This window comes from Crassostrea angulata, chromosome 7 (assembly GCF_025612915.1).
Source record: "Crassostrea angulata isolate pt1a10 chromosome 7, ASM2561291v2, whole genome shotgun sequence".
NCBI lineage: Eukaryota > Metazoa > Mollusca > Bivalvia > Ostreida > Ostreidae > Magallana > Magallana angulata.
In genome coordinates, this window is record NC_069117.1 from 11865788 (window position 1) to 11893745 (window position 27958).

General features: G+C 34.5%; 1 protein-coding gene across 1 annotated transcript in view; it reads right to left on the minus strand.

Annotated features, from left to right (window-relative positions):
* Nucleotides 1–27830, minus strand: part of LOC128157286 (extracellular matrix protein 3-like) — a 30144-nt gene extending 2314 nt beyond the window's left edge. Inside the window, exons 1-24 of the mRNA XM_052819762.1 lie at nucleotides 22638–27830; nucleotides 17157–17246; nucleotides 12923–13066; nucleotides 12587–12667; nucleotides 11510–11659; nucleotides 11160–11288; nucleotides 10489–10737; nucleotides 7040–7189; nucleotides 6416–6625; nucleotides 5929–6126; nucleotides 5444–5611; nucleotides 5102–5284; nucleotides 4660–4790; nucleotides 4187–4342; nucleotides 3749–3956; nucleotides 3378–3542; nucleotides 2860–3148; nucleotides 2619–2718; nucleotides 2211–2403; nucleotides 1955–2068; nucleotides 1441–1565; nucleotides 901–1162; nucleotides 455–642; nucleotides 6–149 (exon numbers count right to left, since the gene is read on the minus strand). Coding sequence (XP_052675722.1) covers nucleotides 6–149; nucleotides 455–642; nucleotides 901–1162; nucleotides 1441–1565; nucleotides 1955–2068; nucleotides 2211–2403; nucleotides 2619–2718; nucleotides 2860–3148; nucleotides 3378–3542; nucleotides 3749–3956; nucleotides 4187–4342; nucleotides 4660–4790; nucleotides 5102–5284; nucleotides 5444–5611; nucleotides 5929–6126; nucleotides 6416–6625; nucleotides 7040–7189; nucleotides 10489–10737; nucleotides 11160–11288; nucleotides 11510–11659; nucleotides 12587–12667; nucleotides 12923–13066; nucleotides 17157–17246; nucleotides 22638–27660 — 8850 coding nt within the window. The 5' untranslated portion in view covers nucleotides 27661–27830. The remainder of the gene's footprint in view (nucleotides 1–5; nucleotides 150–454; nucleotides 643–900; nucleotides 1163–1440; nucleotides 1566–1954; nucleotides 2069–2210; nucleotides 2404–2618; nucleotides 2719–2859; nucleotides 3149–3377; nucleotides 3543–3748; nucleotides 3957–4186; nucleotides 4343–4659; nucleotides 4791–5101; nucleotides 5285–5443; nucleotides 5612–5928; nucleotides 6127–6415; nucleotides 6626–7039; nucleotides 7190–10488; nucleotides 10738–11159; nucleotides 11289–11509; nucleotides 11660–12586; nucleotides 12668–12922; nucleotides 13067–17156; nucleotides 17247–22637) is intronic.
* Between the last annotated feature and the right edge of the window lie 128 nt (nucleotides 27831–27958).

Sequence of the window (27958 nt, forward strand, 5' to 3'; positions counted from 1 at the left end):
CTGACCTCAAACAATGGCTCTGTATCAATGACAAAGCCATCAGCCCCAGGTTGCTTTATCAACGTCAGGGCACCTTCATCTTCAGCCAATTTAGCCGTCAAAGGAACTCCATTCAAATCTCTGTCGACTGTAAAAGGAGCCAAGCGGTCCTGAAAAAAACCCAGTAAAATATGAACCTGTTCTCCCTTTTTAAATCTACAGGGCACAGGTACAATGAATACTGTATACAGGGTTAATTTCACCCAGTGTAATTTTCTCCTTTTTACACTTGCAAGCAGTTTTGCCCCGTCTTGAATTCGCCCAGATGCAGTTGTGTTAAAAGATATATCATTTGCAACCAAGACTTCGCTCAATCTTAAATTCACCCTCTGACAACGAGGGCGAAAGGGGCGAAAAAATAAAACGGGGGCGAATATTTCCCTGTACACAGTATAAGCTGCATTTGGATACTTACAATAACTTTAACCTGGTATTCTAGATTTTCTGACTTGGACAGACAGCCATACTGCCCATTTTGAGGGTCGTATGTTGGAATGTATCCATCCTTGCCCGAGCACAGGAACACCTTCTCCAGCGAGATCTTCACATGATCTCCCATCGTCTCCACAGCATTCATGTCTATACGCCCATAAATTTTCTCCCCTTCAAGAGCATTGAAAATACATGCGATCAGTAAATATTAATTATGAGTCAGTTTCAAAAACTGGTGGCTTTAATTTATATCAAATCAAAAAATTAATCAGTTGTAAATATTTTACTTAATAAACTCTTTTATTTTGAAATTTATGAGGTTGCTTCTGTGAGATCATTATCTAGCATTCAAATTTTCTTCAGACAGTCACAATAGTCAACTGCATATTATATAATTATATTATTAATAATGATGTATTTTGAAATTACCAGGAGCAAAAGAGGATCCAAGTTTATGTCCGTATTTCAATGGTTTCTCTGAGATCCACTGGTCTCTCTTCCTTGTTAGGCTGAGGTCTGTATTGAGTGTGTACTCAACAGGTACAGGGTTACTGATTTGTTGGAACTGGATCGGGAGGGAGAAAGAAATTGGGGACTCAGGATGGCAGGGAGTGTCCAAGGTGTAGGCCTCGTACACAGGTGTGAGGCAGGGAATCAGTGTGATGTTGTATATACCTGTATAGTCGTCAAGCTGTTTAAGAAAAGAAAGTCACGTTCAGTATTCATAATGGCACAATATTATATTTCATTAAACAGATATTGAAATTCTAAATATCAAGTGTCATACTTGTATATCAAAAGTAAATAATAATGTATAAATAAATACAATATTAAGTAAATTTTCCTTTTGTCAAATTCACACATATAAGAGGATACAATTAGAAATTTTAATCATATTTTTTGGAATGCCGGGTATTTGTTTTTAGCAAGCCCCTGGCAATATTTTATGACATAAAAGTATTTCCTTACTGCAGTATCTGACTCAAATTGCCAGTGCTGTTCTGGCTGACTGAATGTGGAGTCCCCCCCGAGGAGTTGGAGGGACAGACCTAATCCTGGGCGGTCAGGAGACGTCACAGACGAGGAGGTGAGACCTAATATAACACAAATATATCACTAAATTCATACTAAGATGTCAACTGTAAAAAAAAAACCTGCAAATAAACCTCTTTTAAAGTGACACAACTAAAACATGATATGATTACTGGTACATTCCTAAATTGTGCAAACTCAGAGCACAATGAAGTAAAGATATACCCATTATTTAAAAACTTGTGAACTATTAACCAAAAACTATATATATGTTAAATTTATGATGTCATATTTCTAAACTAAGGGCATTTGGATCAAAATGAAAATTTTGAGCTATTTCGGAGATATATCTGTACAGAACAAAGAATTACAGTAAATATGATTACTTTAAGGGGGCCATTTTAGACCGTTATCATATACAGTCCTTTGCCATGAATGTATGAATGGATACCTTGAAAGGTGGAATGCTGCATAACAAATTTTCCATTAAAATGAGCTCTGGTAGTAAAAGACACATGAAGTCTGCCATCTTTGAGAACTCTCATTGCTGACAGATACAAATTTCCTGAATATGCAAAGAAAAAATATTTAACGAATGCATGCAATACATATCAAACAATAATTTGATACAATTAATCTAAAATATTTGGTGTGTCTTATTTCAGACATTTAGAAAATAATGAAAAGTAAGCAACATATAAATGTACCTTTAAGGTCTACTTTTGAAGGGGACACAATGCCATTTCTCCACATGATGCCTGTATTGTACACGAAGGTGAGGGGTAGGTTTATCTGGTGATCCTGGTGGAACCACGCCCCTGGGACAGAGGGGGAATACCGCACATAGGACACAAAGAGCCAGACATCCAAAGTAATGGCAGACATCGTGGAGGAGATGGACTGTAATGACAGGAAATATATTGGTATTCATTGGGCAATTTGTGAGGAAGACATACATATACACTGGGTAACATTTTTATGGCAAACTGCCAGAAAAACAAATTTGGATTCTAACAGTCAAAGAATTTGAAGGAGTGAAACTTACTTCACCATAAGCAGAAAGTCATTGTAAGAATTAAGTTTTACCCTATTTGATTGTATTATGCAATGCATACCTGTCCATCAGACCTGATGTGACCTCCACATTTGGACAAGAGTTCTGACATATCAAAGTAGCCTGTGATGTCCCAAACACAGGACTCTAGGTCCAAATTCCTGTCAAAAATTATTCAAGCAAATTGATAAAGTAAATTCAAATGTACCTGTACATGTAATGAGCAATTTATGAACAATATTTTCTTGTTTGATTTATTTTAGAGTAGTATATAAAGGATGCAATTCATCGATCTTAGTCACCTATAAAATCTCAGCGTTCGGGCTGTGCGTAACTCCACGTCATGTTGGTAAGGCTCAGAATCTCTTGGCGTATTCCTGTGGCGTGTGGCATTCGAAGTGAACCCTCCCTGGTGTTCTGTGGCGTCCAGTAAATTAGAACACTGGTGCTGAGCCACCCTCAGGCTGCTGGGGGTCAGGATATAGTCAAAGTTGGATGGCTGGTATGTGGAAACCACTGGTAGGAGCCCGTCATTGTGAGGAATAGTGACAGATATCTTTACTTTGTTGGGGTGATCTGTGCTTTTAGGTCCTTAAAATATAAAGTTTTTACATTCATAGAACCATCTTTATTTTCCTTCACAGTCTGATTACCAAATTAAAAAATTCTTTTATATCAAATGTTTAATCAATTATTTCAGACATTAAAATTTGGTTTTCAAAATGTGGTTTAGAAATTTAAATAGACATTAAGAAATAATTAAATAATTGCTTGAATTAATAAACATTTTAAAAATGTACAACATATAGTTTCATTGAACCTTGGTATCTGATGGTTGCCTGGTAGGGACTGTTCCCAAAAACTCCATTTTCTTTAGGCATGCAGATTCCATTTTCAGAATCAATAGTAACTGGCTCACTGTCCACTTCCTTGCCTGGGTGACCCTGGGAGTTGAAGGCTCGGGCAATACATTGTACTCTGCTTCCTGTTAGAGAAAGTCAATAATTTCTCTAAAATCTTTTTCAAATATTCATACTTTACTACCAAATCTTAAATTGCATTTACAACTTTTTAAAAAAAATTAATTACCAAAACCACTGTACCAAGACTACAGGAAACAAAAATATATCATTTGTACAATTCATCAAAATTTAATTTGTTATACATTTTTATTTCTCTCCTCCATAATACCTGCAGTAAAGTATATGCTGTCAAGAGTAATCCCAGTTGAGGATGCAAAGAAGGTGGTAGATTTAATGTCCTCCAGTGGATAGGTCACTCCACTCTTGTGTGTTGGAGCCGCCACTTTCCAACGGAACCGTGTGGCATCATCATTAATTCCAAGGCTTCTGCAGATCTGAGACAATTCTGCATACTTAGGATGCTTTGGATTACATGCCTAGTATATAAAAGAAGAAAATTTCAAATTAAGGTGTTTAAAGGGTGAGAGTTGGAACAGCAACAGTTTTCCAGCTGGTTTTAATAGATTTCCATAGCTTCAATTAGAATCTGTACAATACTTTTCTTATGCTGAAGATTTAAATACATTAAAATACACAAACTTATCCAGGTATAAATTTCAAAATAAATTTAGCACATGTATATGATTTAATTAGAACAACTGCTTACCGTGACACAGATGACAGGGTATCCATTGATTGGATTGCTCTCCGCAGTGGCAGCTTGGTCATAGTCACGAAGTGACACCACGAGCGGTTTAAGTGGGAACACCACATCTGCCAGGCGGTTTTTCTCCTCTATCACCACCTGAGCTCTGTCATTACGCTGTAAAAATGGGCAAAACTTTCATAAATCTAATGTTTGATAACTGCCTAGCTCTGTAATATCAATGTCAAAAGATGTTAAACTTTAATAATGTTCAATGCTTCATTATAATGCTATATTTTAATACTTAAGCTTTACTGTAACTGCAAAACATCAACAATATTTATTTAATATTATCCAAATATATTCCATTTTCTAAAACATGTAATGTAAAAAAAATTATCATATGAATGTAAAATAAGGATCTAAATAAAAAAATTTGTAATGTTTTCTTATTTTGCTTCTCTAAATCAAAACCTCTCCTTAAAACATATTACCTTAACTTCTGCTATTAGATTTCGGTCTTGTCCAAGATGAACAGTAAAAACTTCACTTATCTCCCTTGCAGCATCATACAGGATAGAAATCTCCATGTGTATGGTAGTCATACCAGGATTAAACAAAAGTTCTATAAAAACAAAACCAAACAAGTTTATAAATCCATCTTCTGTATAAAATTATGGAATTAAAAACAATCATTAATCCATTTTCTGTACAATATTATGGAATTAAAAACAATCAATTAAAATTCCTAAATTCATTTTCTGTTTACCAGGAAATACTTAGGATTAAAAACAATCAATTAAAATACCTAAATTCATTTTCTGTTTACCAGGTAATACTTAGGATTAAAAAAAAAATCAATTAAAATTCATAAATCCATCTTCTATATATTATGGGACTGATATCAACGTATGAAGAGTTGTGTGTAATTATTACCATTAGCAACCGGATCATAATCAGTCCCACTGACCGCTGAACCATCCTTGGTGTGGAACAGAACCCTGGATACACCAGAGGTGTCCCCAAGCCTTAACACTGGAATCAGCACCTTGGACACATCCCCGGGAAGCAAGGGCTCATTAACAAAATATCTTGGCCGAGAAAATTTGATAATGGGTTCTACAAGAAGAAAATGCTTCAGATTTTTACCAGGTGAAAATTTCATACTATGTTTTTCTTAGTTTAAGAATAAGATATTTGAGTGTGCATTATTGGTTATTTCATTTTTTATGTACTGTTAAAAATGTTGAAAAGCTATGGATAGAACAAGTATCTTACTGTCTGAATCATCATTAATCCTGACTAATGTTGAGTTCATTCCTCCAATTTTAGCTAATCCAGCTGCTTGGCTCTCTGGATTACCTAGCACAAGCCTAAATACCTCTGGATTTGGCTCGAAAGTGTTGTCATTCACAATATACACTCGGCATCTCTTCTGTTTTTCACCTGTAACAACACAATAGGAATGTAATTGTAGGAACTGAACAGCAATCCAATCCATACAATGGTTGTTACTCTGCACAAATACAAGAATGCTGTCAAGTATTTCAATTATATAACTGGATTTCCTTTTTCTTAATTTACACTGATGTTTAAAAGATACAAAGACCATTTGTCAATGATTCTGGTTAATCATAAGTTAATAAAAATTTATTTGATTTGTAACAATATCAAATTTTTGCCAGAAATGAATTTGAAAAGATCATTTTTTTTTAAAATTCAATCAGTAGAATATCAAAATTGACCTCAATAAAAATGTCAACCTTGTTCAAAATGGACTCTCGAGCTGTCACTGTCCATTCTTTCAATGAAGTCCTGAGTGACCTTGGCTGTGTACTGCCTGGTGTAGCATCTGACACTGGAGTCATGGGTTAGGTCCCCTGACCTCACAATACGGGCCTCCACGAAACCCTTCTCCTCATTCACAAAGTACTCCGGATCCTCAAACTCCATGGAGGGAACTGACAAGATTTACAAATCAAGTGAAAATCTATGTTTGTACTACATTTTGTTTTTATATATCTGAATCTTATCATAAAATCAAAACTGTTCATCTTATACTTATGCAAAATAAAATAAATTTGAGAACTTATGTACATTTTTCTCATCCATAAGACATGGTCTTAACATTTTAAAATGAAAACACATGGGACAATAAATACAGTGGCACTTCATCACCTCCAATATATTCTATTGGTTTACAATAGATGACAGGTGTAAAATAAATATATATTTGAGGGTAACCCCTACCATCTGATACACTGTCGTTTATGTAAACCATGGCTTTGTCTGGTGACCCCAGTAACCCTCCAATTGTAGACTTCAACACAATCTGGAAGTGCTCGACCCCTTCCAGATGGGGTCGGCCCAGGTCATCCAGGATCTGGATTGATATTGTGTTTAAGGTAACACCCGGAGCAAAGTCCAGGATCTTATTGACTGCAATATAGTCCAGACCAACTGAAATAAATAAAATACATCATTTTACAAATTAATGCATTTACTGTTTACTCTCCTAATAATAAAAAATTCAGAAAACTTGAACACATCTTTCAGCAAAAGTTCAAAAACTGATTTTTTTTCTTTTGGAGTTGTGTTTACAACCAAACTTTGAAATCTTTTATCAGGTCAGATGTTTAATCTCTGGGTTTCTTTTATTTTTTTAATTTCACACAGTTTTTCTGTCAGACTGTTTTCCTGTCAGACTCCAGGTTGGTCAGTTAACACGATGGTATGAACTTCTCACCTACTGTGTAACATACAACTGTCGGCCAGTCTATCTCCCTCTTCATGATAACTATCTCCCAATTTGATATATTTCAACCCAATTAACTCTTTTTTATTCTTCAATACAATTCAAGCTTAGCTGCTGACCTTGAGCTGATTTGGGATTGGTCATGCGTGAGCGAATGGTCACACTGGACGGTTTGGAGAGGTCTGTCCCGGTTCGCCGGATCCCCACTTTTAGCTGCTGCTCGCTCTCATCAACCATGTATTCAGATCTCTCAAATGAAAACTGGGGCTCTGAATTAAGATTGACAAAATTCATCAAGATAATGCTTTAAAATTCATTCAAAATAAATTAATCTAGAACAAAATTATATTTCAATGAAGAATGGGAGGATTTTATGTATTTATCTGCAAAAAATGTAACAAAATTGTAATGTACATGTTTCCAATTATTTTATTAATTTGAAGACCATAATCAATACATTTGTGACACTCACTAGTTTTTCAAACCATATGACTAAGCATGGCTTTGTAAGTGGCAATTAGTTTTTCTTGCTCATATATTATGTTCATTAAAATTGTATGAAAGGGTGGAAATTGAAAGTATTTCCTCTCAATAAACTTTGAATTTGCACGTAAACATATTTCTAACACAGTTTTAAGTACCAAGGAATAAAAAGCAAGCACAAATAGAAAGAGCAGTTCAGACTGGATGAAGTGGTAGTTGCATAATATAAGTACATTTCTTCACCAAGCTCCTAATGACATTTGAATGCTAGTGTTACCAATTAAATGCAAGATTTTTTCTTCCATTTTCTCTTCCCTTGTAATTAAGTTTTGTGTTCCTGTTTTTTTTTTCTAACAAGACTGACAAAGATACCAAACATTTCATCTCTACGTTCCCTTGTCATACAAAAATCTCTTCATCCGGAGAAAGATGAAATAAAAGTTCTCCTGCGTTATCTAAGGTCAAATTAAACAAGGGAGAAAACTGCGACTGATCCCGATAAATCCCAGAAGCAGACGACAGTTCTCTCAGTGAATTGTCAGCTGCTCGTCTCTCACACAAATTACCATCACAGCTGCAGACTGATGGCTCCCAGCCATTGTCACAGATAACCTCTATCTCAATTCTTATTTTCTATCATTTTCTTGGATAAACTTTTTACCAACTTGCCATTCACAGTAATTTTTCTGAATTCTTTTATTTGTAACCACTGTGGCTAATCGCTGCCCCCTAACAGCAGGGTGCAAATGAATTTTTGTCTGCAAGCAGTTCTTTTATTATACAAATAAATAATCTTTTTTTTTTTCATTTTTATGACAGTTAAAGCAAAAAAATATAATATCAGAACTGTCTTAATTACCTCAACATGAATCGACTTCTCTCCAAGGTTTTCAACATACACCAACTTTATGATTTTTTAAACAATTATGAGAACAATTTTTCAAATTTTATCTCGATGCTTTACAGCAGTTGACTCATGCCTCCACATAAGTAAGCAATTTTAAAAGTCATAAAAATATGCTATAAGTAATACAATACCCGTTAAAAGTCACAACTGTGGGAGATAAATATTGCTTATCTCTATATATTTTGAAGTTTTCTATTTCATCTTGCCAATACATATAGCAATTCAAAAGATAATTTCACTGGTTTGCACTTGAAGAAATATTCTTTAATTGCGGAATACAGCCCTAACCACTAAGACTTCTCCTCCATGAGCACTGAGCCAAGAAAATTTATAGAACTAGGTTCTGATCTGCTTGTCAAGACTACTTCATTTCAAAAAGCAGCAAACGGCAGATATAACACTAGAAAAAAGAAAAGTCAGGAATTCAGCGGAGATAGCTTTGTCAATTCTGCCTGACAAGCTTTTTTGTTTTCCTCTCTAACAACAGGCAATGCTCACCCAGACCATCCCACATTGTGAATACAACAAAAACAAAGGATAAGGAGAATATTGGAAAAACATATGTATCTTCTCTTTGGATTTTTTCTCCCTCTCTATTATATATACAAGATCTTTGCAATTCTTACAAAAATATACAAAAAGACAGAATCAAAAAAAGCTGTCCTTGGAATCACACAAGAAGCAGTTCATTTTCTGTTTTAATGAATAACTTTTCTCACCTCAGGTGGTCATAACATTTGTTTAACAGAGTTCTTCTCTGTGGTTTATCAAGTCATGAATCACACCCGCGAGGTGAGAGGGGAGCAGCAGATGGGATATGTGATTTCTGGGATCCCCCCATCAATCTGACACCTTGATTCTCTCCACTGTTTGCCCTATCTCATCTTTTCTCTGCCCGTGACTGACCACACACTAATAAATGGTTATCTTGTCCCCTCAAAACCTGAATCCTTTATCTATGGCAGTTGGCATTCAGGGTTAATAAGAAATTAATTTCCAATGATAAAATATCAAATCCTTCCAAAAATCGGATAATTTGCATGGGGAAATTTTTCATATGCAGGTGTTGGAAGATATTTCAGAAATAATTATGGGCTAAAAATACATCTCTGAACCTTAATATTTCTAGGGGAAAAAAATATCCACCCTTTTCCCTGTAGTGCTACAGTCAGTTAAATTAATGTCAAGTTGGAACCCACCATCCATGAATATCGTTTATCTAAAGTAGCATAATCCATGAATATCCCTTATCCAAAGTAATGAAACTGACAAGCCCATTCAAATGGGACCCTTATAATTGTCTAAACAATACAGTAGATGCTGTGTCATTTAATTAGTGCTATATGAAGTGTTGGGTTGAGTGCATATGCAGCACAGATGTTATTACACTCAGGGGCATTATTTAATGTATCCAAATCAACTAAACAGGTCAGGACATTTATCAAAACATCTTGGGGGGTTTCCTGCAATTTAGCCAAACCTTGTAATAAATATGATGAGTAATATAATCTTTAATCTCTCGTTCTCTGCCTCTCGTTTTCTTTCTCTCTCCTCTAGTTCTCTCTTTTTATTACATACATCTCTCTTTAATATTTTTTGTTGTGAAATAAAATTTGCAAATTTGCAATCTATACTGAGAAATTCACCTGATTTTAAAACTTGGCTTTAACTCAGGCATTTTGCATGATTACACTGTCATTTTTTGGAGCATCAGATTCTATGTCAAGCTAAAAATATTCCTCTTTGATAGGTTTTTTTACTTTCTCTTAATCCTTTCCAAAAGAGAGATAAGGACAGAAGAAGAATAAACAAAACCCAAAGCATGACATTACCCGTATAATTCAATAATTGCTTTATCGTTTTACAATCCTCAAGATCAAGCTCACTGAAAAACTGCAGCAACACAGATTAAATTCTTTCTACAGTTATTTAACATTTGAAAAATATGGGACAAAAAAAAACATGTGTCATGAATTTAAAGGAAATCAACTGGGGCATGGAAAAGTGGTCCCAACCCAATTTCTGACACACAGCAGACATCATTTGAAAAATTGCAAGAAAACTTGCACTTTATAACAGTAAAAACTTTCATCTAACTTTTTTTTTTCTTAAAAAAAAAAATCAAAGATTCAAACAAACTGTAGTTCTAATATCAAGGTTCTAACACAAAGTACTTACCATCTTTTGAATCTGCTTCTATGAAGATAATGGTTTCATTTTTAATTCCAATCAGTCCACCCATGACGTCTGTCAAAACAACCTTGAAACTTTCCTCCGCCTCATAAAGAGAGTCATCAATGATGGTCACCCTGCAGTGTCTGTCCCGTTCCTGGGGACCAAACCTGACCACGCTGCGCTGATCAAAGGGTCGGCTGAAGAAGTCCGACCCAGACAGAATATGTCCTGGTGGGGATCCCACTGCCGTACCTTCATAAAAGTGAACACAAAATCAAATGTTTTCCTTTGTTTAAACCAATCATTAAGCATCAGACTATTTGATCTAAGGAGGCTGGGTGCTAAACAAATTGCCCACAAAATCCACATACCAGTATTAAATGATTTTTACATGTAATCTACGGTAATTCTTCTGACTATAAAATATCATTATGCAAGAATAAATATTTTGCTTTCAATTTCAATGAAATACGGATATTTTACTTCATTTTGATGCACAGCTGTTTTTTCCCACAAACGTCTAAAATTGTCAAGACCATCTAGCTTTTAATTAAGTTAATGACACATATAATTTTCAAAGCCTTCTATGACATACATTTCTTTAAAGATGAATACTATTGTATCAATTAAATTCATTGATAAGTACATGTAAGTGGTGCTACTTCTGTCCGTACCTGAAACCGTTCCACAAATAACGGTGAGTTCATTTCGTAAATCGCCAGATGTCCGGCGAACAGGGACAAAGATTTCTCCAATGTTTTCAGCAACGCGTCTCTCTTGCCACATCAATTCCACCACTGGTTCTTTAATAAGATATAAAATGTCACTTTCTGTACAGTGTAATTTTATTTGAGCAAAAAAAAGTTGAAAAATTAATTCAATTAATGAATTTCTGATACACTTAATTTAAAAAACAGAAAATTCATAAAATTTCTTAGCTATTGTGGTCATGTAAAGTTTGTGAAGAATTTGAGTGCACTGATTAAATGTGGAGGACATTGGAATCAATATTTCATTAATTTACCATCCTCTGGGTCTGTAATGAAAAAGTTGGAAATTTGTGGGTACTCTAGAATACCCAAAACAGGGTCACTTAGTCTCAGCTGAAAATCTTCTGTCCCCTCATATCGATTGTCATTCACTATGTGGAGAGTCCATGTTTTTAATGTTTGGCCTAAAATGATATTGTTAAATGCATGACTTGAATGGATAAATTCACCACTTTCTGATGAATGGATAAAAATACAAATTGTTAATGGATGCATGGCGCCTTTCAGCTTCTAACTCGTATGAAACTGCATGGATTACTCATGCATTACTTCAAGATTAATAATAGAAGAACAGATTTTTCTCAGTTTATCTGAAGTATAAATTGACACCTACTTTCTGCTATTTAAAAAAAATATTCTTAATGAAGAAGTCTAAAAGATAAACTTTATTTCATAGAGAGGAAACTGAAACTTCGGCCCAAGGCTAAAGTATCATGAAGTATCAGTCTGGTGGTAATGTTTCTCTGTGGCTCTGCATAAACCAAAGCTCATGTTTTCCTTACCTACAGCTAAATATTTACAATAAAATTGGATACAAGGCATTCAAATGTTTCATTGCATTCCCTGAATGAAGCAGCTGTTTTCACAGACCAGAATGACACAACTGGTCTCGTTGGCATGCATAATTAGTCGACTGAATCATCTCACCCATTTACCCCTTTCCTTATTGATTCATTCACTCACTTTTTCCACTCCGGGCAACATAACACACCTTTGTGTATGTGTGCCCAGGCAATCACATCATGTCAACCCCTGCCAGAATAAGCAGCTGCTTATTTCTGATAATTCAGCAATTGGCAGTTGGCAACTGATCTTAATGTAATGCATAGTCCCTGCTCTTGATGATTTAATTTGATAACTGTCCAGACAATAGAGATTGCAGGTTCCTATTTGTTTCTGGGTTCTTGAGATCAAAGGAGCAGTAATTACTGGCACTAAATCTACGACCCTGTGATCAATGTCAGTCATCAGCTTTGTCTGCAAGTAGCTGCCATCCAGGATGAATGCAGTGAGCAGAAAATAAGGATGAATTAATTTTTGATGAAGCATACCTGGGTTAAATTGAATTTGAGGATTAAACCATTTATGCGTATCAACTCCGACTTTGGCGCTTCCATTAACTGCAATTATTGCTGAAAATAAAAAATCAATAAATACAATCACCAGCATTCAAAATTACCCATTTGATTTTTTCAAGATGACACATTAAGGGTGAAATACAGCACTTTTTGTGCAATGAAACTGAAAATTTCTTTTGTTGGCTTGCAAAAAAATTCAAAGACAGGAAATTATGTTTGTGACGGGCTTCTGCTTAATCAACTTCTCAAGGAATAAGAGAAAGGTTTCCAATTAATAAAACAGTGATGTGTTTGTATATTGTGACGTACTGACGAAGACTGTCTCCTGAAGATACCCCCTCCTTTGTAATTCTATTACTAAGGTGTCTGTTTCATTAACTTCCTGTCTGTCCGCAGTAAATGATATGAAGCACCAAGTAAGATGGAAAGGCTGGTTTGGTAAAACATTTCCTCCTGAAACAACAGAATTAAAACACATTGATTTATCATTTGTTTGCCAACAAACCTATATTAAAAAAAAGAATTTCAATTCAGAAATGTTTTCGCACCTACAGCAAACTCTTGTTCCCATTTTGGGGATCAATTAAAGGTTCTTGGTTTGAAAAAATCTAATTTTTTTTAGTAAAACTATAATTATAAAAATACTTCTTTTTACCCAGAATTAACTCATCTGTTCTGACCCAATTATAAAGAAAGCAAATAATAAAATGATTGGACACACAGCTACTTAAGTTGTGCTGTAGCTACTTTATGCATCTTTCTATATATATGTCAGATATGGATGGTTCAAATACATGATGTCTGTTTTTGTGATAGAAAGCTGCCATAAAAACCAGGTTCTGTGTGACTGCATATCAGATACAAATTATTGTAGCCAGATTCTACATACACCACATTTTACTGTGATGTATTGTTCGATATTGCTGATACCCTGGACATTTATTTTGTATTTCTTGCCGATTGTTCATCTGTTCTTGATGTTGGCTGCAGTCCATTTGTCTGGAGATACCTAACCCACATGTTTTCTATTTTCACATGTCGCCAAATATCTGCAGGTGCATCTCAATGTGTATTGACATAAAAATGTCTCATAATTAAAATACATGTTGTGCATCTCAATGCGAAATAACATAAAAATGTCTCGCAACTGCAATACACGTGCATTTCAATGCAAAAAAACATAAAAATCTGTCATGATTGAAACGAGTTTCAAACAGAATTCCAAAGAACAAGCATTACACAGCATAAATTCTTGACTCTGCCAATGTCAACCCAAAATTCTTCACATTGAATTACCTATTTTTTCATTGATGCTTGATTTTTAATAATGAGACGCTCATTCAAATATATGCTTTCCAGACAGACCAATAGTCAACAAAATCAAAACCTGACTAAAAGCATTTATCCATCGGAAAGTATGCATGAACATTACAAGAAAAAAGAATTCACAAAAACTCGTCTAAATACAGGGTGTTGCATGAACACAACGGTAATTAAGCTCAGCATAGACAAATTTCCTACTATCAAGGGTGATAGTTATGTAACCGAGAGGAAAATTAATTCCTAAGATTATTTATGATTAGATGACTATTTTGCAAAATAAATTGAAAGCAGGAAAATTAATTCACTACCTACAAACTTTGGGAATTAAGTATGATAAGAAAATGCAGTGAAATTTCTCTGATGAATAGTAGCATGCTTTTTATTTTTCTGTAGTGTGTTCAAATGGAAAATTACTCTCTTTTATCTTCACAACATTTCTAGATTTGACAGTATATATATGATTATTATTTCTTCCACCACATCAAATAAACACTCTCAACCTGCATTTATTCAGATAAAGAAACATCATGAACCATTTCCATTCCTACAAATGAACACTTCAAAGCACTACATAAATCTTCCAAATTTTCATTAATGCATTCCATAGTCCAATAAACCCCTTTCTTGTCCTTGATCATCAAAACCTTGTATAATTTCATATTTCATTTCTAATTCATATCCACTCCCATCCTAAATGATCATAAAGATGTTTTCAAACAGCCATTGAAATTACAGGAAGATTCTCCCCCAAAATCCAAACGAATAATAATATTCAACAACACCCTGGTCACTGACATTCACCTAACGTGTAAGCAATTACCTCCCCTTGTCGTAGTTAATTACTTTGTGGCAGTGACACACTTTTTTATCTAAGTAACTGTCATTTTAGATTAACTGAGGTAGACTTCTTTCCCCCTGTATCTCTTAGTCACTTCAAAGCTACATAAATATTTACTTGCTCACCCCTTGGCATAGAGTACAATTCTCCTTTAAATCCATTCATTACCTTCCAAATGAAAGCTGAATACTATGATACTAGTAAATAACAACACATTGTGTGGAATTAGCAACGACACGCTGCAGCTATTTAATATTTGGCATATTAAATGTACACACACATAATTATGGCATAAAGTTGGATCACATGATTTATTGATTTTAATAAAACAATTCTGAAAATTTAAACTTTCCGCTGTACGTGTCGTTCTAAACTGGTATTTAACACCTGAGTAATTCTTTATATAGCCTTGCTAATAAACCGGTTCTTAAGAACCAGGTGACACAAACAGGTATTCGAATGAAAACCTTATATATCCGGATAATTAATTCATTATTATACCAAGTAGAAATTGATTTCTGTCTAATTCGTCCCTCAAACGAAAGAAATCATATTTTCAGTCAGAATTCATTTCATAACGTTCCCTAGTGTTGAGGGGTTATGATTGAGTTGCAATTTCCAGTATATACAAAATAACCACAGGTCCACTTCAGACATGAGGATCCATTAAAATGTTATTAACTTGTATACATTGTACAGTCACTCTAAGAAGTATTTTTTATTCCCTTTTGACAGTTGATAAAAACTTTAGAGTTTGTTTTCGCATTTCCCTCCACCTTATGATTATAATCTCACAAATGATATAAAGTCACTGACTAAAGACGCAATGCTCTTATTTTATCAAATCTTTTTAATATATGCTGAGGAAAGATAAAAATAAACAATATTTTGAATTTAAAAAAAAACGAGAAGATGAAATGTAATTCTGAAATTTCAATGAAGATTACACCTTGGGGATGTTGACAGACATTTGCGATGGTTGATAAAAAGAACTCAAATATTGATGACAGGTAGGTAGAAAGATAGATCTGCAACTTCAAACAGCCCCTGTAATCCAGTGACAGACAAACCCGATAAAATTATCTCCAGCGGTCCTATCTTTGTAATCCGCCTTTTTATCTGTTACAAAAAAGCTTGTAACTGGTATAGATACATGTATAAATTATTGATTGAAAATATTCTCCAAGAATGTTCCCCCGAAATGAGTCAGCGTTAACAACTCATGGAATTGTCTGATCTATCGCACTGATTTTCTTCTTTTAAAACATTTTAACTACTACATGTCACTTAAGTGTAATAAAAAAGTGCTGGCACCCTGCAGTTGCCAAAAGACCCCCAAAGAACATTAAACAAAATTCAAAAAGTGCATTAGAAGTTTGGATGCACTCCATGTATTTATTGCAACAAAACTGAATGGAAAAAAAAATACCCACTGAAGAAGAAAAAATATCAGCAATGAACACCAACATAAAGATACACATCTCCTAATTGAAATTCAATGACCAAAAAGTTTTGGTTCTGATAAAATCTCAAAACAAGCCACTAATAGCACAATCAATGTAGATCTTGAATGTTTTGTGTAATGTCAGACCAAGGGAATCATGTGCAATGGAGAAGACCTCTGAGGAACAATACTATAAACTAGGGCATCAGCTAAACCTCAATCACCACTATACACCTTATTGTAAAATTTTAAACAACAGTGTGATACAACAGATTTAAAGTCTAAGTAAGATATGCACACATACATTTTTTCTTACATGTATACAAGCTTAGGTATGGAATATATTTTGGCCCTAGCTTTCATAAATGAAATATATTTTCTAGCATAAAAAATGAAAGCGCATATATATACATGTATCTGTACATAAAACTCGCTGTAACATCCTCTGATTTGACTCTCATTTCCTTAATTCCAGTGGGATTAAGTGGGATTATTTGCAGGGAATATCATAGGACCTCAATGGATTTCAACTTTCTGTTCACTTCTGATATCTATGGAGAGAATCATTACCCTCCATAAATCTCTATCTTTTATGAGTTTTACACTGAGTGAAGGATAAACATTAGTAACTTCATTACATGCACTTGCAAAACCTTAAAATATTGCATCACTTGTGTTGACACACACGAGTATGCAAGAACTTTTAATCATTTAACATTTGTACTGATATAAGCTAACGGAATTATTCGGTACTTCCAACACATCATACTAAGTTGCAACATACAATATAAATAATTGTGTATCAATTATCAATGGCCTGTCAAACTATTTAAACAAAATTTTTAGCATGATATCTGGATAAATTGACATCTCTTCCTCTCTTAAAAGGTGTGTGTGGTTCTGTGATTTCTTTAGATTATTGTATGAGTAGACTATACCTTTATCTCGGAGCTTGAAAAAGAATGTATCATCAGTAGCATTGGAGGCTGCGTTCAGCAGGTAGTAGATTCGGCCCTCGTTTATGTCTTCTGCAAGAACAAATCAATATTACAATACATGTATTACATGTGCTTTCTTTTTCAGCAACTTCAATTTAAAATCTGCAATTTCGTCTTTATTTCTATCAATTATTTTCACTCAGTATTACAACAATCTATGCTCTGCCCATTGCACAATCTGTTTTATTATTTGATATTCAAAACTAAATTTTAGAGATCAAGCAAAATCTAGTAACTAGAATTTAAAAAATTCCAAGATTTCTATCTTGAAATTCCCTCTCTCGTGTCAAAATAAAACTATAGATGCATCTAAAATTAAAAGTCTACAAATGAAGAATTGAGTAAGCTGTGTTAGAGAACTTCAGAAAGGACTAAGGATGTAAACTTTTTTTCATTATCAATTCTTGTAGTCTTGTCAATTTCTTCAGGAAAAATGGGGGGGGGGGGGGGGGGGGGGCAAAATATAAATGAAAAATATCTTGTCAATTGTTGTTAATTGGTAGGCATTTGTATTTTTCATGAAAATCCACAAAAAGTGAAGGAAATAAAAACCGATGACAGGTATAGATAGACTATAACATTTTTCAACCCCCAAACTTTGTAAAACATAATATGGCTTATCTTGATTCTTTTAACATTGATACCATTAGTTACAATCTGTATGTCAATTTAAAACTTACATTTCATGGTCATGTCATTACCAATTCGAATTACGTAATCAAAGGTCATAAGATTATCATGTTTTAAACCATGCAATTACATCTACCCAGGAGATTTGAAGAATTGCAACATAATCATGTATGGGGACAAGTCAACCAGGTACAGAAATGTGAAAAGTGGCACGTAAAAAAGGGCAGATACAACACCAATCTCCTCTCAGAATTCAATAAATTTCAGTAAGATATGATACTGATATTGAACTTTCTCAACTCCACTGCCCATTAAATCATAAATGCGTAACCACCCTTACTGAAAGAATCTTGTCATATTTCAAACTGATAATTACTGCTCTTTTCCCTACATCTGCAATCAGTCATATGGGTACAAGAAATAAAGCTCCAATGATTAGAAATAGAAAAATTCATATAACAGCACTTCAGTACACCAATGGTTTATGCAGAGAAGAAAAACACATTTCAAATATGTATCCGAAATGCACCGAAATCTACAAAGTTTTAAAGTGATTGTGACAAAGGTACGCATGGATTCGCCACGGATTAGATATCTTTCACAGTTTTTATCATCATGTTTTGTCACAATCTTGAATTCATCAGCTGTAACAGCAAGGAAAAAATAGATTTGGGAATGCATTGAAAGTTGGCGCGATACAATACCTCTTTATTGCCATATCACGTAACTCGGATACAGTTTGTCATATTTCAAATTATCTGACAGCAAATATTTTTTCTTGACTCTTTTTTTAGCTTATTAAAAGGTTACAATCAACCTTCTGTTATACCCAGAGAAAAGAATGCAAAAAAAAATTCCAAGTTATTAAGAAATTCCGAAACAGAGGGAAAGTTTTTTTTAATAATTTATTCTAACAAGTAAGTTACGGACAAAAACTTGTCTAACAATCAGAGATATTCCTGTAAAAATTTGCAGAAACAGATGACATTGAGGTCACTGGGGACTGAACCAAGCATCTGTAATCTACATACATTGTAGAAACAGCAAGAGACAAATACAAGAAGTACATTAACCCGATGTTCAGTCAGTGTGTATTTATTCAGGGACATCCACACAAAACACAGAAAAGACTGACGATAGAAGAGAAGAGCACCACAGTGCATTAACCATATATATTATTTACAATACTATTTACAATAACATTTATGTAATCACATAATGTATTGCAAATTGGCAGAAGAAATGACTGCATCTGAGTATTCCTGGAGGGATCAAAGCATCCCTTTCTAAACATAACTCTCCCATCTAGAGGAAAAACACAAGTGATACATGGTCTACCATCTGCTCTTAGCCCTGTGAAAAGTGTTAAAATTAAACCACAAAACACTTCTTTATGTCTTTTAAAGAGTTTTGTAACACTTTAAATGTTAAAATTCTATGTCTTTTAACACTTTAGATGTTCATATTTTCAAGATTTTTTCTCTTCAGTAAATGTATTCACTTTTAAAAATTGGATTTTATTGACTAGCAGTTTATACCAGGCATTTTCAACAAGAAATGTATCGGAGATAACATAATCCCTGTAGATATTTTTAGATTAATCTGGCAGCTTTACCATCTATTTCACTAACACAGTACATAGATGCAATATTTTAGTTCATGGAAAATGAAATCAAATTCCATGCAGACAGAAAACTTTGGTAGAGATTTTCAAGTTCAAATTTATTTGAAAAATTTGTTACTTGTTGAGGCACATGAAATAGTAGGGATGCAACATTTGACTTTATTATTTCTGAGTACATCTACATTAGACATCAATTTTTGCATATAATGCAGTATTAAGAATATATAAATACTCTAGTAAAATAAAAAAAATTAACTTTAATATTTTTTTGCAAATAATTTACTTTTAAGCATTTGTTCAGTTTGGATATAACCAAAAAAGATGTTTCAAAAATTCCATAAAAAGGAAAAAATAATTTAAAAATAAAGTGTCGATGGAAAAAATCCCCTCAATTTCTTGATAATACATGTATATAAGTATTTAACAAAGTTGTAATTCTGATGTAAATTCACACCAATTTAACTGACGCCAGTAGGACTTCTTATGGGGGGCTGATTTAGTGCACTGTACAACATTATCACTCACTATTACACTTTGCTGCAAGTCGTTATAGTGCAAGAATATGGGTGTTCTAATAAATAAAAAAATAAGGGGAATAGTTACATGTGTAGCTATTAAACTGCAGTGGCCCAATAATCTTAATAATTATCCAGGACACGCAGTGCTCTACAGTAAGAAAACCTCCCACTTATCAACACCGTACTGAATGATTTCTTTGCAAAGTATTTAAAAAGTTTTGATAAACGACAGGTTCCCCCTGTAAGTGAAAGATTGCAAATTCTAGTAGTCTTGGAGAGAAATGGAAGGTCATGAATCAATTGTAGAAACAGTCGAAAAAAAATTTCTTTTTTTTTTGCCTTCACTGTGGGAAAGCTGATTCAAAACCCTTCCTTAAATAATCAAGCACTTCACAATGAATATACTGTTGGTAAACCACTAGACATCGTAAAAACAATGGCCAAACTCAAAGGAGCTTGTAAAAAGATCTATGGATACTCTTTACTCTAATCTGATTGTTACATAATGTAGCCAAAAAGTTTCTTTATTAATGACAGCCCTGTCTAAAACTGCTGTAATCTTATTTATTTTTCTCAAACTTATATAACAAAGTCAAGTAATTCAAGTCCTGGGTTATTTCATCAATGCAAGGCAAAACTTTCAATTTAAGGAATAAATCAAGAAAAATAAAATACTTTGAGGTACTTGAACAGTATTGATGGGTAACTAAGTAACACTAAGTTTACAATAACAATAACAAAAACTCTGTAATTACAAATAGTGAAAATGGATGAACAATGTGCATTTCAAAAGTGTCTAGATAAGAAATATTTTGCAAAACACACATTTAGACAGAATACGTTTTTCAAGTAAATGGATAAATGTTACATTGCAGTCTGCTTTAAATGAACTTTATCATTGTTTGTTCACATAGATAACACTCTCTCCACAAACAATTTGTGATGAAGATAAGCATAATTAATTGTCATGATACTGAAACTACTGCTCTTGATTTATCTCCATCCCTCATTTTTGTTTTTCCCCTCTAGATTTCAAAAATAGGAGATTGATTCAGTATTTGACACACTTAAAATTCACATAACATAGATTGATGCTGGATTGAGCTTATGTACCCAAATGACACCAATGTAAATGTAAATTGGAGACAGATTACGGAATTTAGGCAAATTACTGGCCAATCTCAATGGACTGACCTTTGGGCATCGAAAATTGCTTAGGTCATCATCCATTATACTTATCATGTCCATGATTAAGTTTTGATGGTCTACCTGATGTTCATGTAGAGTCTGTGTTATACAGTTAAACCATACAACTTACAAGGACTATGAAAAAACTTTGCACTATCCAAGGATGAAGAAATTGAGTTTAAAACTAAACATAGAAATTGCAATCACATTATTGAGAAACTTACCTCTTTTTTTGTTGTTTTGGAGTGTAATAAATTAGAACAACATAATAGTAGATATAAGAATTGTAAGAGACAAGATCTAGTGACTTAATTTATATCCTAACTACCATCTGCAAAACAAAATGTTGTGAATGCTGATTAAATTCAGTTTATAATTAAGTTTCTTCTGCACCATTCTCAATTATTTTCTATTGTTTATTCATATTAAAAGAAAAATTTCAATTGCAAATGATACAAAGTACCATGCAGAATATGCAATTTTTATTTAATTATGGATGTTGAGTGATATAGACCATAATAGCTAGCCAAGGGTTTACGATCCCTTCCTTCTCTCTATGGGATGAGGAGCAGCCCATAAACCCTTAGGTCACAAAGATGAATATAAACTTGTCAGGACTTTGATGGGGAGGGGGGGGGATGAAATCCTATTGCAAGATCTTAAAAATAAGCTGCTTTTGAAAAATCTGCTACTTCTTTGAAAAAAATGAACTTAAAAATAAGCTTTTTTTTTTTAAATTAAGACAAATCGGTTTTTAAACAAATAATTCTTGCAATTTCTGTTAATTTGTAAGAATCTTCTTTTTTAATATAAACTAAGCACCACCAAAATTGGCCGAAAATTGGGCATGGCAAATCTTTACAGGTACAACTATTATTTTCAGAATAATTTCTAGTAGTATCATTTTGCTTCATGTCAATATCTGGGCTTATACAGTAACATAAGGTTCTATCAGGGATAAAGTATGATCACTGAACATTTGGAAAAGATTGGAAGAAGTTGCACTGGGGATTTTAAAAAATCATATTAAGCCCAATCACAACTTTGCAGAAATTGATTAAGATTTAATGACATCAACGAAATTGATTATCCCCAGTCCAAAGTTGCAAAAATAAGAATACTGCTTTTACTCAGTGCTCCATCAAAATGGACCCAAAGGGCAAAATAAACTAAATTTTGTAAGCAAACTCTTGCTTTACATAACTTCATTAAATCTTTGTTAATTTAAATGATGAGACAATGAAATTGAATATGATGGTAAATTCATGTAATGGAAAATGGAGTTCAGAGAATAATGCAGGGATACAACCTTGTAACAATTATAGAATATATGAAGGGTACATATTATCATAACAGCAAGAAAACTTTACAGATTATGCAATAGAGAGAGAGAGAGAGAGAGAGAGATCTTGTATACCAGTAGTTCTTTTTGGGTATGTTACAAAATTTACATATATTTACCTTGAGTCCATGAGCTTATGGCTTCACTGCCCATATTCATGTTGATGAGATGCCCATGGTCAGGAAGAACAGTCAAAAGAAAGGTTAAACTGTCTGCTGAGCTGTCCCTGTCTTCTGCCTGTAGTACCTTGCTAGTAATTTTTGCCCCTATTCTTCCATTAGGCAGGTAACTCAGGAAGGTAATTCCTTTATTTATGGACACATTTGGAATTCCATTGTCCACAGGGACAACCTCAATGGTCAGAGTCTGAGGAAGTCTAGTAGGAATGGACATGTCCGACAGGATGTAGAAATCTACATTAGTGTTATCTGTGATGGTGAACGAGAACTCATCTTTAGTCGTCTCAGTTCCGTCATGCTGATAAGTAATAAGGTTTCTCACAATGTCATCATAGGTAAAGGTATTCACAGTCTGGGAGAAGTTTTTCAAAATATTGCCATGTAGAGGAACCTGTGTGATGTAAAATGTGATTCTTTTGTTTGGTGTGTCCAAATCTTCAACCCGCAGTTCGAAAGGGGTAATGATTTTATATCCTCCTTCTTGAATTCTGAGATTATTGCAGAATAGCACTGGCTTCTTGTTGTCAACATCCGTGATTGCTATTCTAAAAGTTCGCATAACAGGGTTCCTCCCATCTGTCACTTCAAACTGGAAACCATCCATTTTGATTTCTGAATTTGAACTGTGAACATATCGGATCTTGCTACCAGCCAGGTCAAGTTGAGTAAATGTCAGTATGGGAATCCCTGGTCCGTCGGTAGATTCAAGAATACCATGGACGGGAGCTTGAGTAACAGTAAACCTCAGGTCTTCATCAGGAGAGTTGATGTCAGTGCCACCTATCATGTCTGTGGTCAAGGTCACAAAACCCCCCTCTGGTAACTGCACCCCTCGGCTTATCACCTGGGGATAAATGGTGTCCAACTCTGCAATGGTCACATAAAAGTAACGGTCCACGATTGGGTTCAAGCCATCTGTTACGTCTAGCTTAATGATGTCTTGTCCACTTTTACTGCTAGTGTGGACATACCAGATTCTGTTGTTGTCTATGTCAAACTGGGTGAAGTTCATGTGCAGGGTTAAATTTCTCACAACCCCATCATGTCCTCTCTTCATAACATATCCATATCTAGGATAGCCTCTTATAATGAATGTGATTTTTGAATCCTCTGAATCAATGTCCTCTGCTCTCAAATGATTATTAGTGATCAGTTTTTTCCCTCCTACTACCTCAATATCCAGTCCATTGTTTACAGATAATCTGGGTGTCTCATCATCTATTGGTAAAATCATTATAGGAATGGTACGGGTGATGTTAAACTTGCCATCAGTCAGGATAAATTCAAAGGAATCTCTGAGCGATTCAGAATCATCATGTTTATACATAATAGTGGAAGACTTAGCTATGTCAGTTTCACTAAAACTTGACACTGGAAAAATGCCTGCAATGGTCCTTTGTTGTATGATCTGACCATGATGTGGTGGCCTTGAAATGATATAGGTCAAGGACCCTTTGGGATCATCTTTGTCCACAGCTTTTAGAATAGGGGTATCAATTTTCAACTCCATGCCTTCCATGACAATGAACTCCCTAATATACACCTCAGGTTCTTCATCGTTTTCTGGATACACAACAATTGGAAAACGTTTAATGGGAGACTGGTTAATTCCATCGTTGCAATAAAATCGAAACTCATCCCTTCTGATTTCAACACCTTTATGAACACTTTGGACATAGTTTATGTTTCCTAGCCTCAGATCCTCAACATAAAAGGCAGATATTGGGATTCCTTGTTGCGATTTCTCTGATCCTGCAGCAGGCGACATATTTTCCAAATAACCATATGACGGTTGGTTTGTAATAATGCACTGTAGATAATTGTATGAAGTATCCTCATCCATTGCATCCAAATGGCGTGGTAATATTGGGGATTTCTCACCTTCATTGACACCATATTGGGCCCCTAAAACTATGCTTGGGGATTTATCATTGACTGGTGAAATTTGGATTTGAACTCGAACAGTCTTTACATTGTTATTTTGGACTTCCAATTCCTTAGAACTGTCAATCAAAGCAAGCTCAAAACTATCATTTGCAGACTCCATTCCTATTTCTCTACTTGTATGTCGATAGAAAACACTTTTGTCCACCAAATTCTTTTGTGTAAAAGTAGCTATTGGTTGGTTGTTCAGCACAATTCTACCTAGTTTTGGTCGAGATTTGATGGTGAAAGTCAGATCCAGATCGTTTGTATCTGGATCTGTTGCTCTGATTTCTTTGTTCCATTCAGCACTGCTTCCATCTTCATTTATCTGAACAGTGACAAAAAGGACATCTGATTGGTTTCCTATGAAGATTGGGGGTTCATCATCCACAGGGTCAATTTTGATTGGAATCGCTACAGGTACATGATGAATACCATCTGTAACATACACATAAAAACTGTCTTCTGTGGCTTCACTCCCTGAATTTTTATAAATGATGTTTCCACTCATAATATCACTCAGTGTGAGATTGTCATTTTGAATTAAAGGTTGCTGGAATTTTTTTAGAATTCCGTGTTTTGGTAATCGGGTGATAATGACTTTCAGCAGAGAGTTATCGGTGTCTGGATCATTTATATTAAGTACATTTTGATTGATGGCAAATTCTTCATTTTCTAAAACTCTAAAACCTCTGCTTTTAACTCTTGGAGGCTTATTGTCCACAGGGTAGATTGTTATTACAAATCGTTCATTATTCAGAGTATTTTCATGCATATCTTCCACTGTGAAATAAAAGAATATAATTCTTTTTGAAATTCCTGACTCTATGATGGGAGGCATATAACAAATTTTCAAGTGGTTTATTTGGGATTGGGTAAAACTGTTGATTGCGGTTGAAGGAGTATCACACAGTACTATTTCTCCTGCTGGTATTTGGGCATTTTGATCCGTATCAAATGGCTGTCGAATTATCCGATATCTGAGATTCCGATCCTCGGTGCTCTCATCCGTGTACCTAAGATTCTTTTTCTTGATCACTGTCATTTGAAATTCGTTAACATTAAGCTGAAGTGTAGTTGCCTCTGCGAGTTGTGGAGGAGTATCATCAACAGGCAAAATTTTCACCACAAATGTGTACTCTTGAGACTGGTTTGGAGGGTCCATTCTATCAGACAATATCAATCTAATTTTGTCTACAATTGTCCTTGTCATTCCAGGCCCAAAATGTTCATAAAATATTTTGCCATCAACTATATCTTCTTGCGTAAATTCATCAACAATTTGCTGGTATACTCCATTGATGTATTGCCATTTTGACAGATCTGAAGGCGTTCCAAACTGCCTTTTAAGAAATCTGCCAACTTTGGAATATGGAGGTTGTAATAAATAAAGAATTTTAGCATCTTCACTGTCAATATCTGTCGCACCCAAAACAAATCTATTTACTTCAACAATATCTCCCTTTTTAATTTCAAGTCCAAGATTTCTATTTAAGATTGGGGGTTCATCATCAACTGGATATATTGTTACAGGAAATAAGAATTCTACATCATGTTTGCCATCAGTCATTCTGAAAATGATATTATCACTATAGGTATCAGTGCCATCATGTTTATAAAATACTGTCCCATCCTTGAGATCTCTGGGAGTAAAATACTCTCTGTTTCTAGGAATCTGCAGATGACCATGTCTTACTCCATCTACTACAAAAACTTTCACTTCACTCAAATTATTTTCATCAGAAATCTGCAGATTATCTGAGTGAAGAAGCTGTCTAGACTGGCCTTCAAACATTTGTATCCCTTTGTTAAGAGTGACAATGGGTGACAGCGTATTCATTGGTTTTACAGCAATTAGGAGAGTAAAAGGCGCAGACTTCATCCCATCCCCATCAATTACTTGCAATTCAATTTGGAATGACCTTATATGGTCCGAGTCAGTTTTTGGTGGTTTGTAAGCAATTTTCAAATCAAAAACGTCTTTTTGGTAGAATGATCTCAGTGGTTGATTCCTATCATTTGTGCTGACTAATTCACCTTGATCAGGTCCTAAGGGCTTAGTAACATTGAAAATCAATTGATCAGCGGGCGTTTCCTGATCCTCAGCTGCTAAAATTTTAGAGGAAATTGATGTCATTATAAACTGATCAATAGTATTACCTTGACTTACGTCCATGACTAGAAGGGCATTAAAGCTTGGTCTGGGCCTTGTATTTTGAAGACCTGATTCAATAATTACTGGCTTTTGAAAATATTCTTCATGCATCACATCACCATCTGTGTCTATAATTTGTACCACTAACGGAATGAAATCTCTGTTTGGTGAACTAGCAAATGCAAAAATTTTGTACATTATGCTGAGTTGTAAAAATTTATCACAGTCCATCACAGTTAACTCTGAGGTGTCATTAGCAATGTATCCATTCCGAGGTAATCCAGTTTCGAGGGATACAAGCATCAGCTTGCAGTGTTGATTGTCTTTGTCGTAGGAAAAAACTGTATTGTTGTTGGATAAACCATCACTGTATTCTGACAAATTTCTCACATAAAGTGGAGTATTTTTGGTCAGTATTTTATATTGCACATTCTCAATTCGAACATTAAATACAAACGGAATGATAAGGGTTTGATTGGAAGATTCATAATGAATCATTAAATGAAGATAATCTTGTTGGGGTTCTTTGGCTCCGTAATGAATGTAGTAAACTGAATTTTCAGGAAAGGCACAAGGAAATTCTTTCGGTATTAAAATCCCTGGTCTCTGAGACAAAAGATCACTTTGCAAAACTGTCACCCGACATTTGTCAGAGTTACTCACATTTATTTTCAAGTCATTTTGAGGACTCACAAACACACGGCGACCAAAAGGGACATTCACACCTGCGTTTTTCACTAATATGTCTTTTTCTGTTAATGTCCCTTGACAGTTTTGCACACTAATCAACAAAAGGATTGGGTAAAAAACCCAGAAGTGAAGTTTGGTCAGCGGCTCGCATTCTCTCTGTCCTCGTGTGACCGCTCGAACTACGGTTGACATCGCGTTCCGCACATCAATCCAAAATGCAATGTTTACATATCACGCGCCGCTAGTCGAATACGCGTGCACGGATGAGTATGTAAACAAATCGCCACATGCAGTCTCTTGACTCCTCCTCACAACTCAGCCCATCGCTCAATCTGATTTGTTGACATCTGCGCATGAATATCCGGCTAACACCTTATTGAAATACATTAGCATTTAAATAATTAAAATATCTAAGGTTACTATATTTAATTCCAATACTTTCAATTTCCATATTTTTAGATTACAAAAGAATTTGAGACATACAATTTTT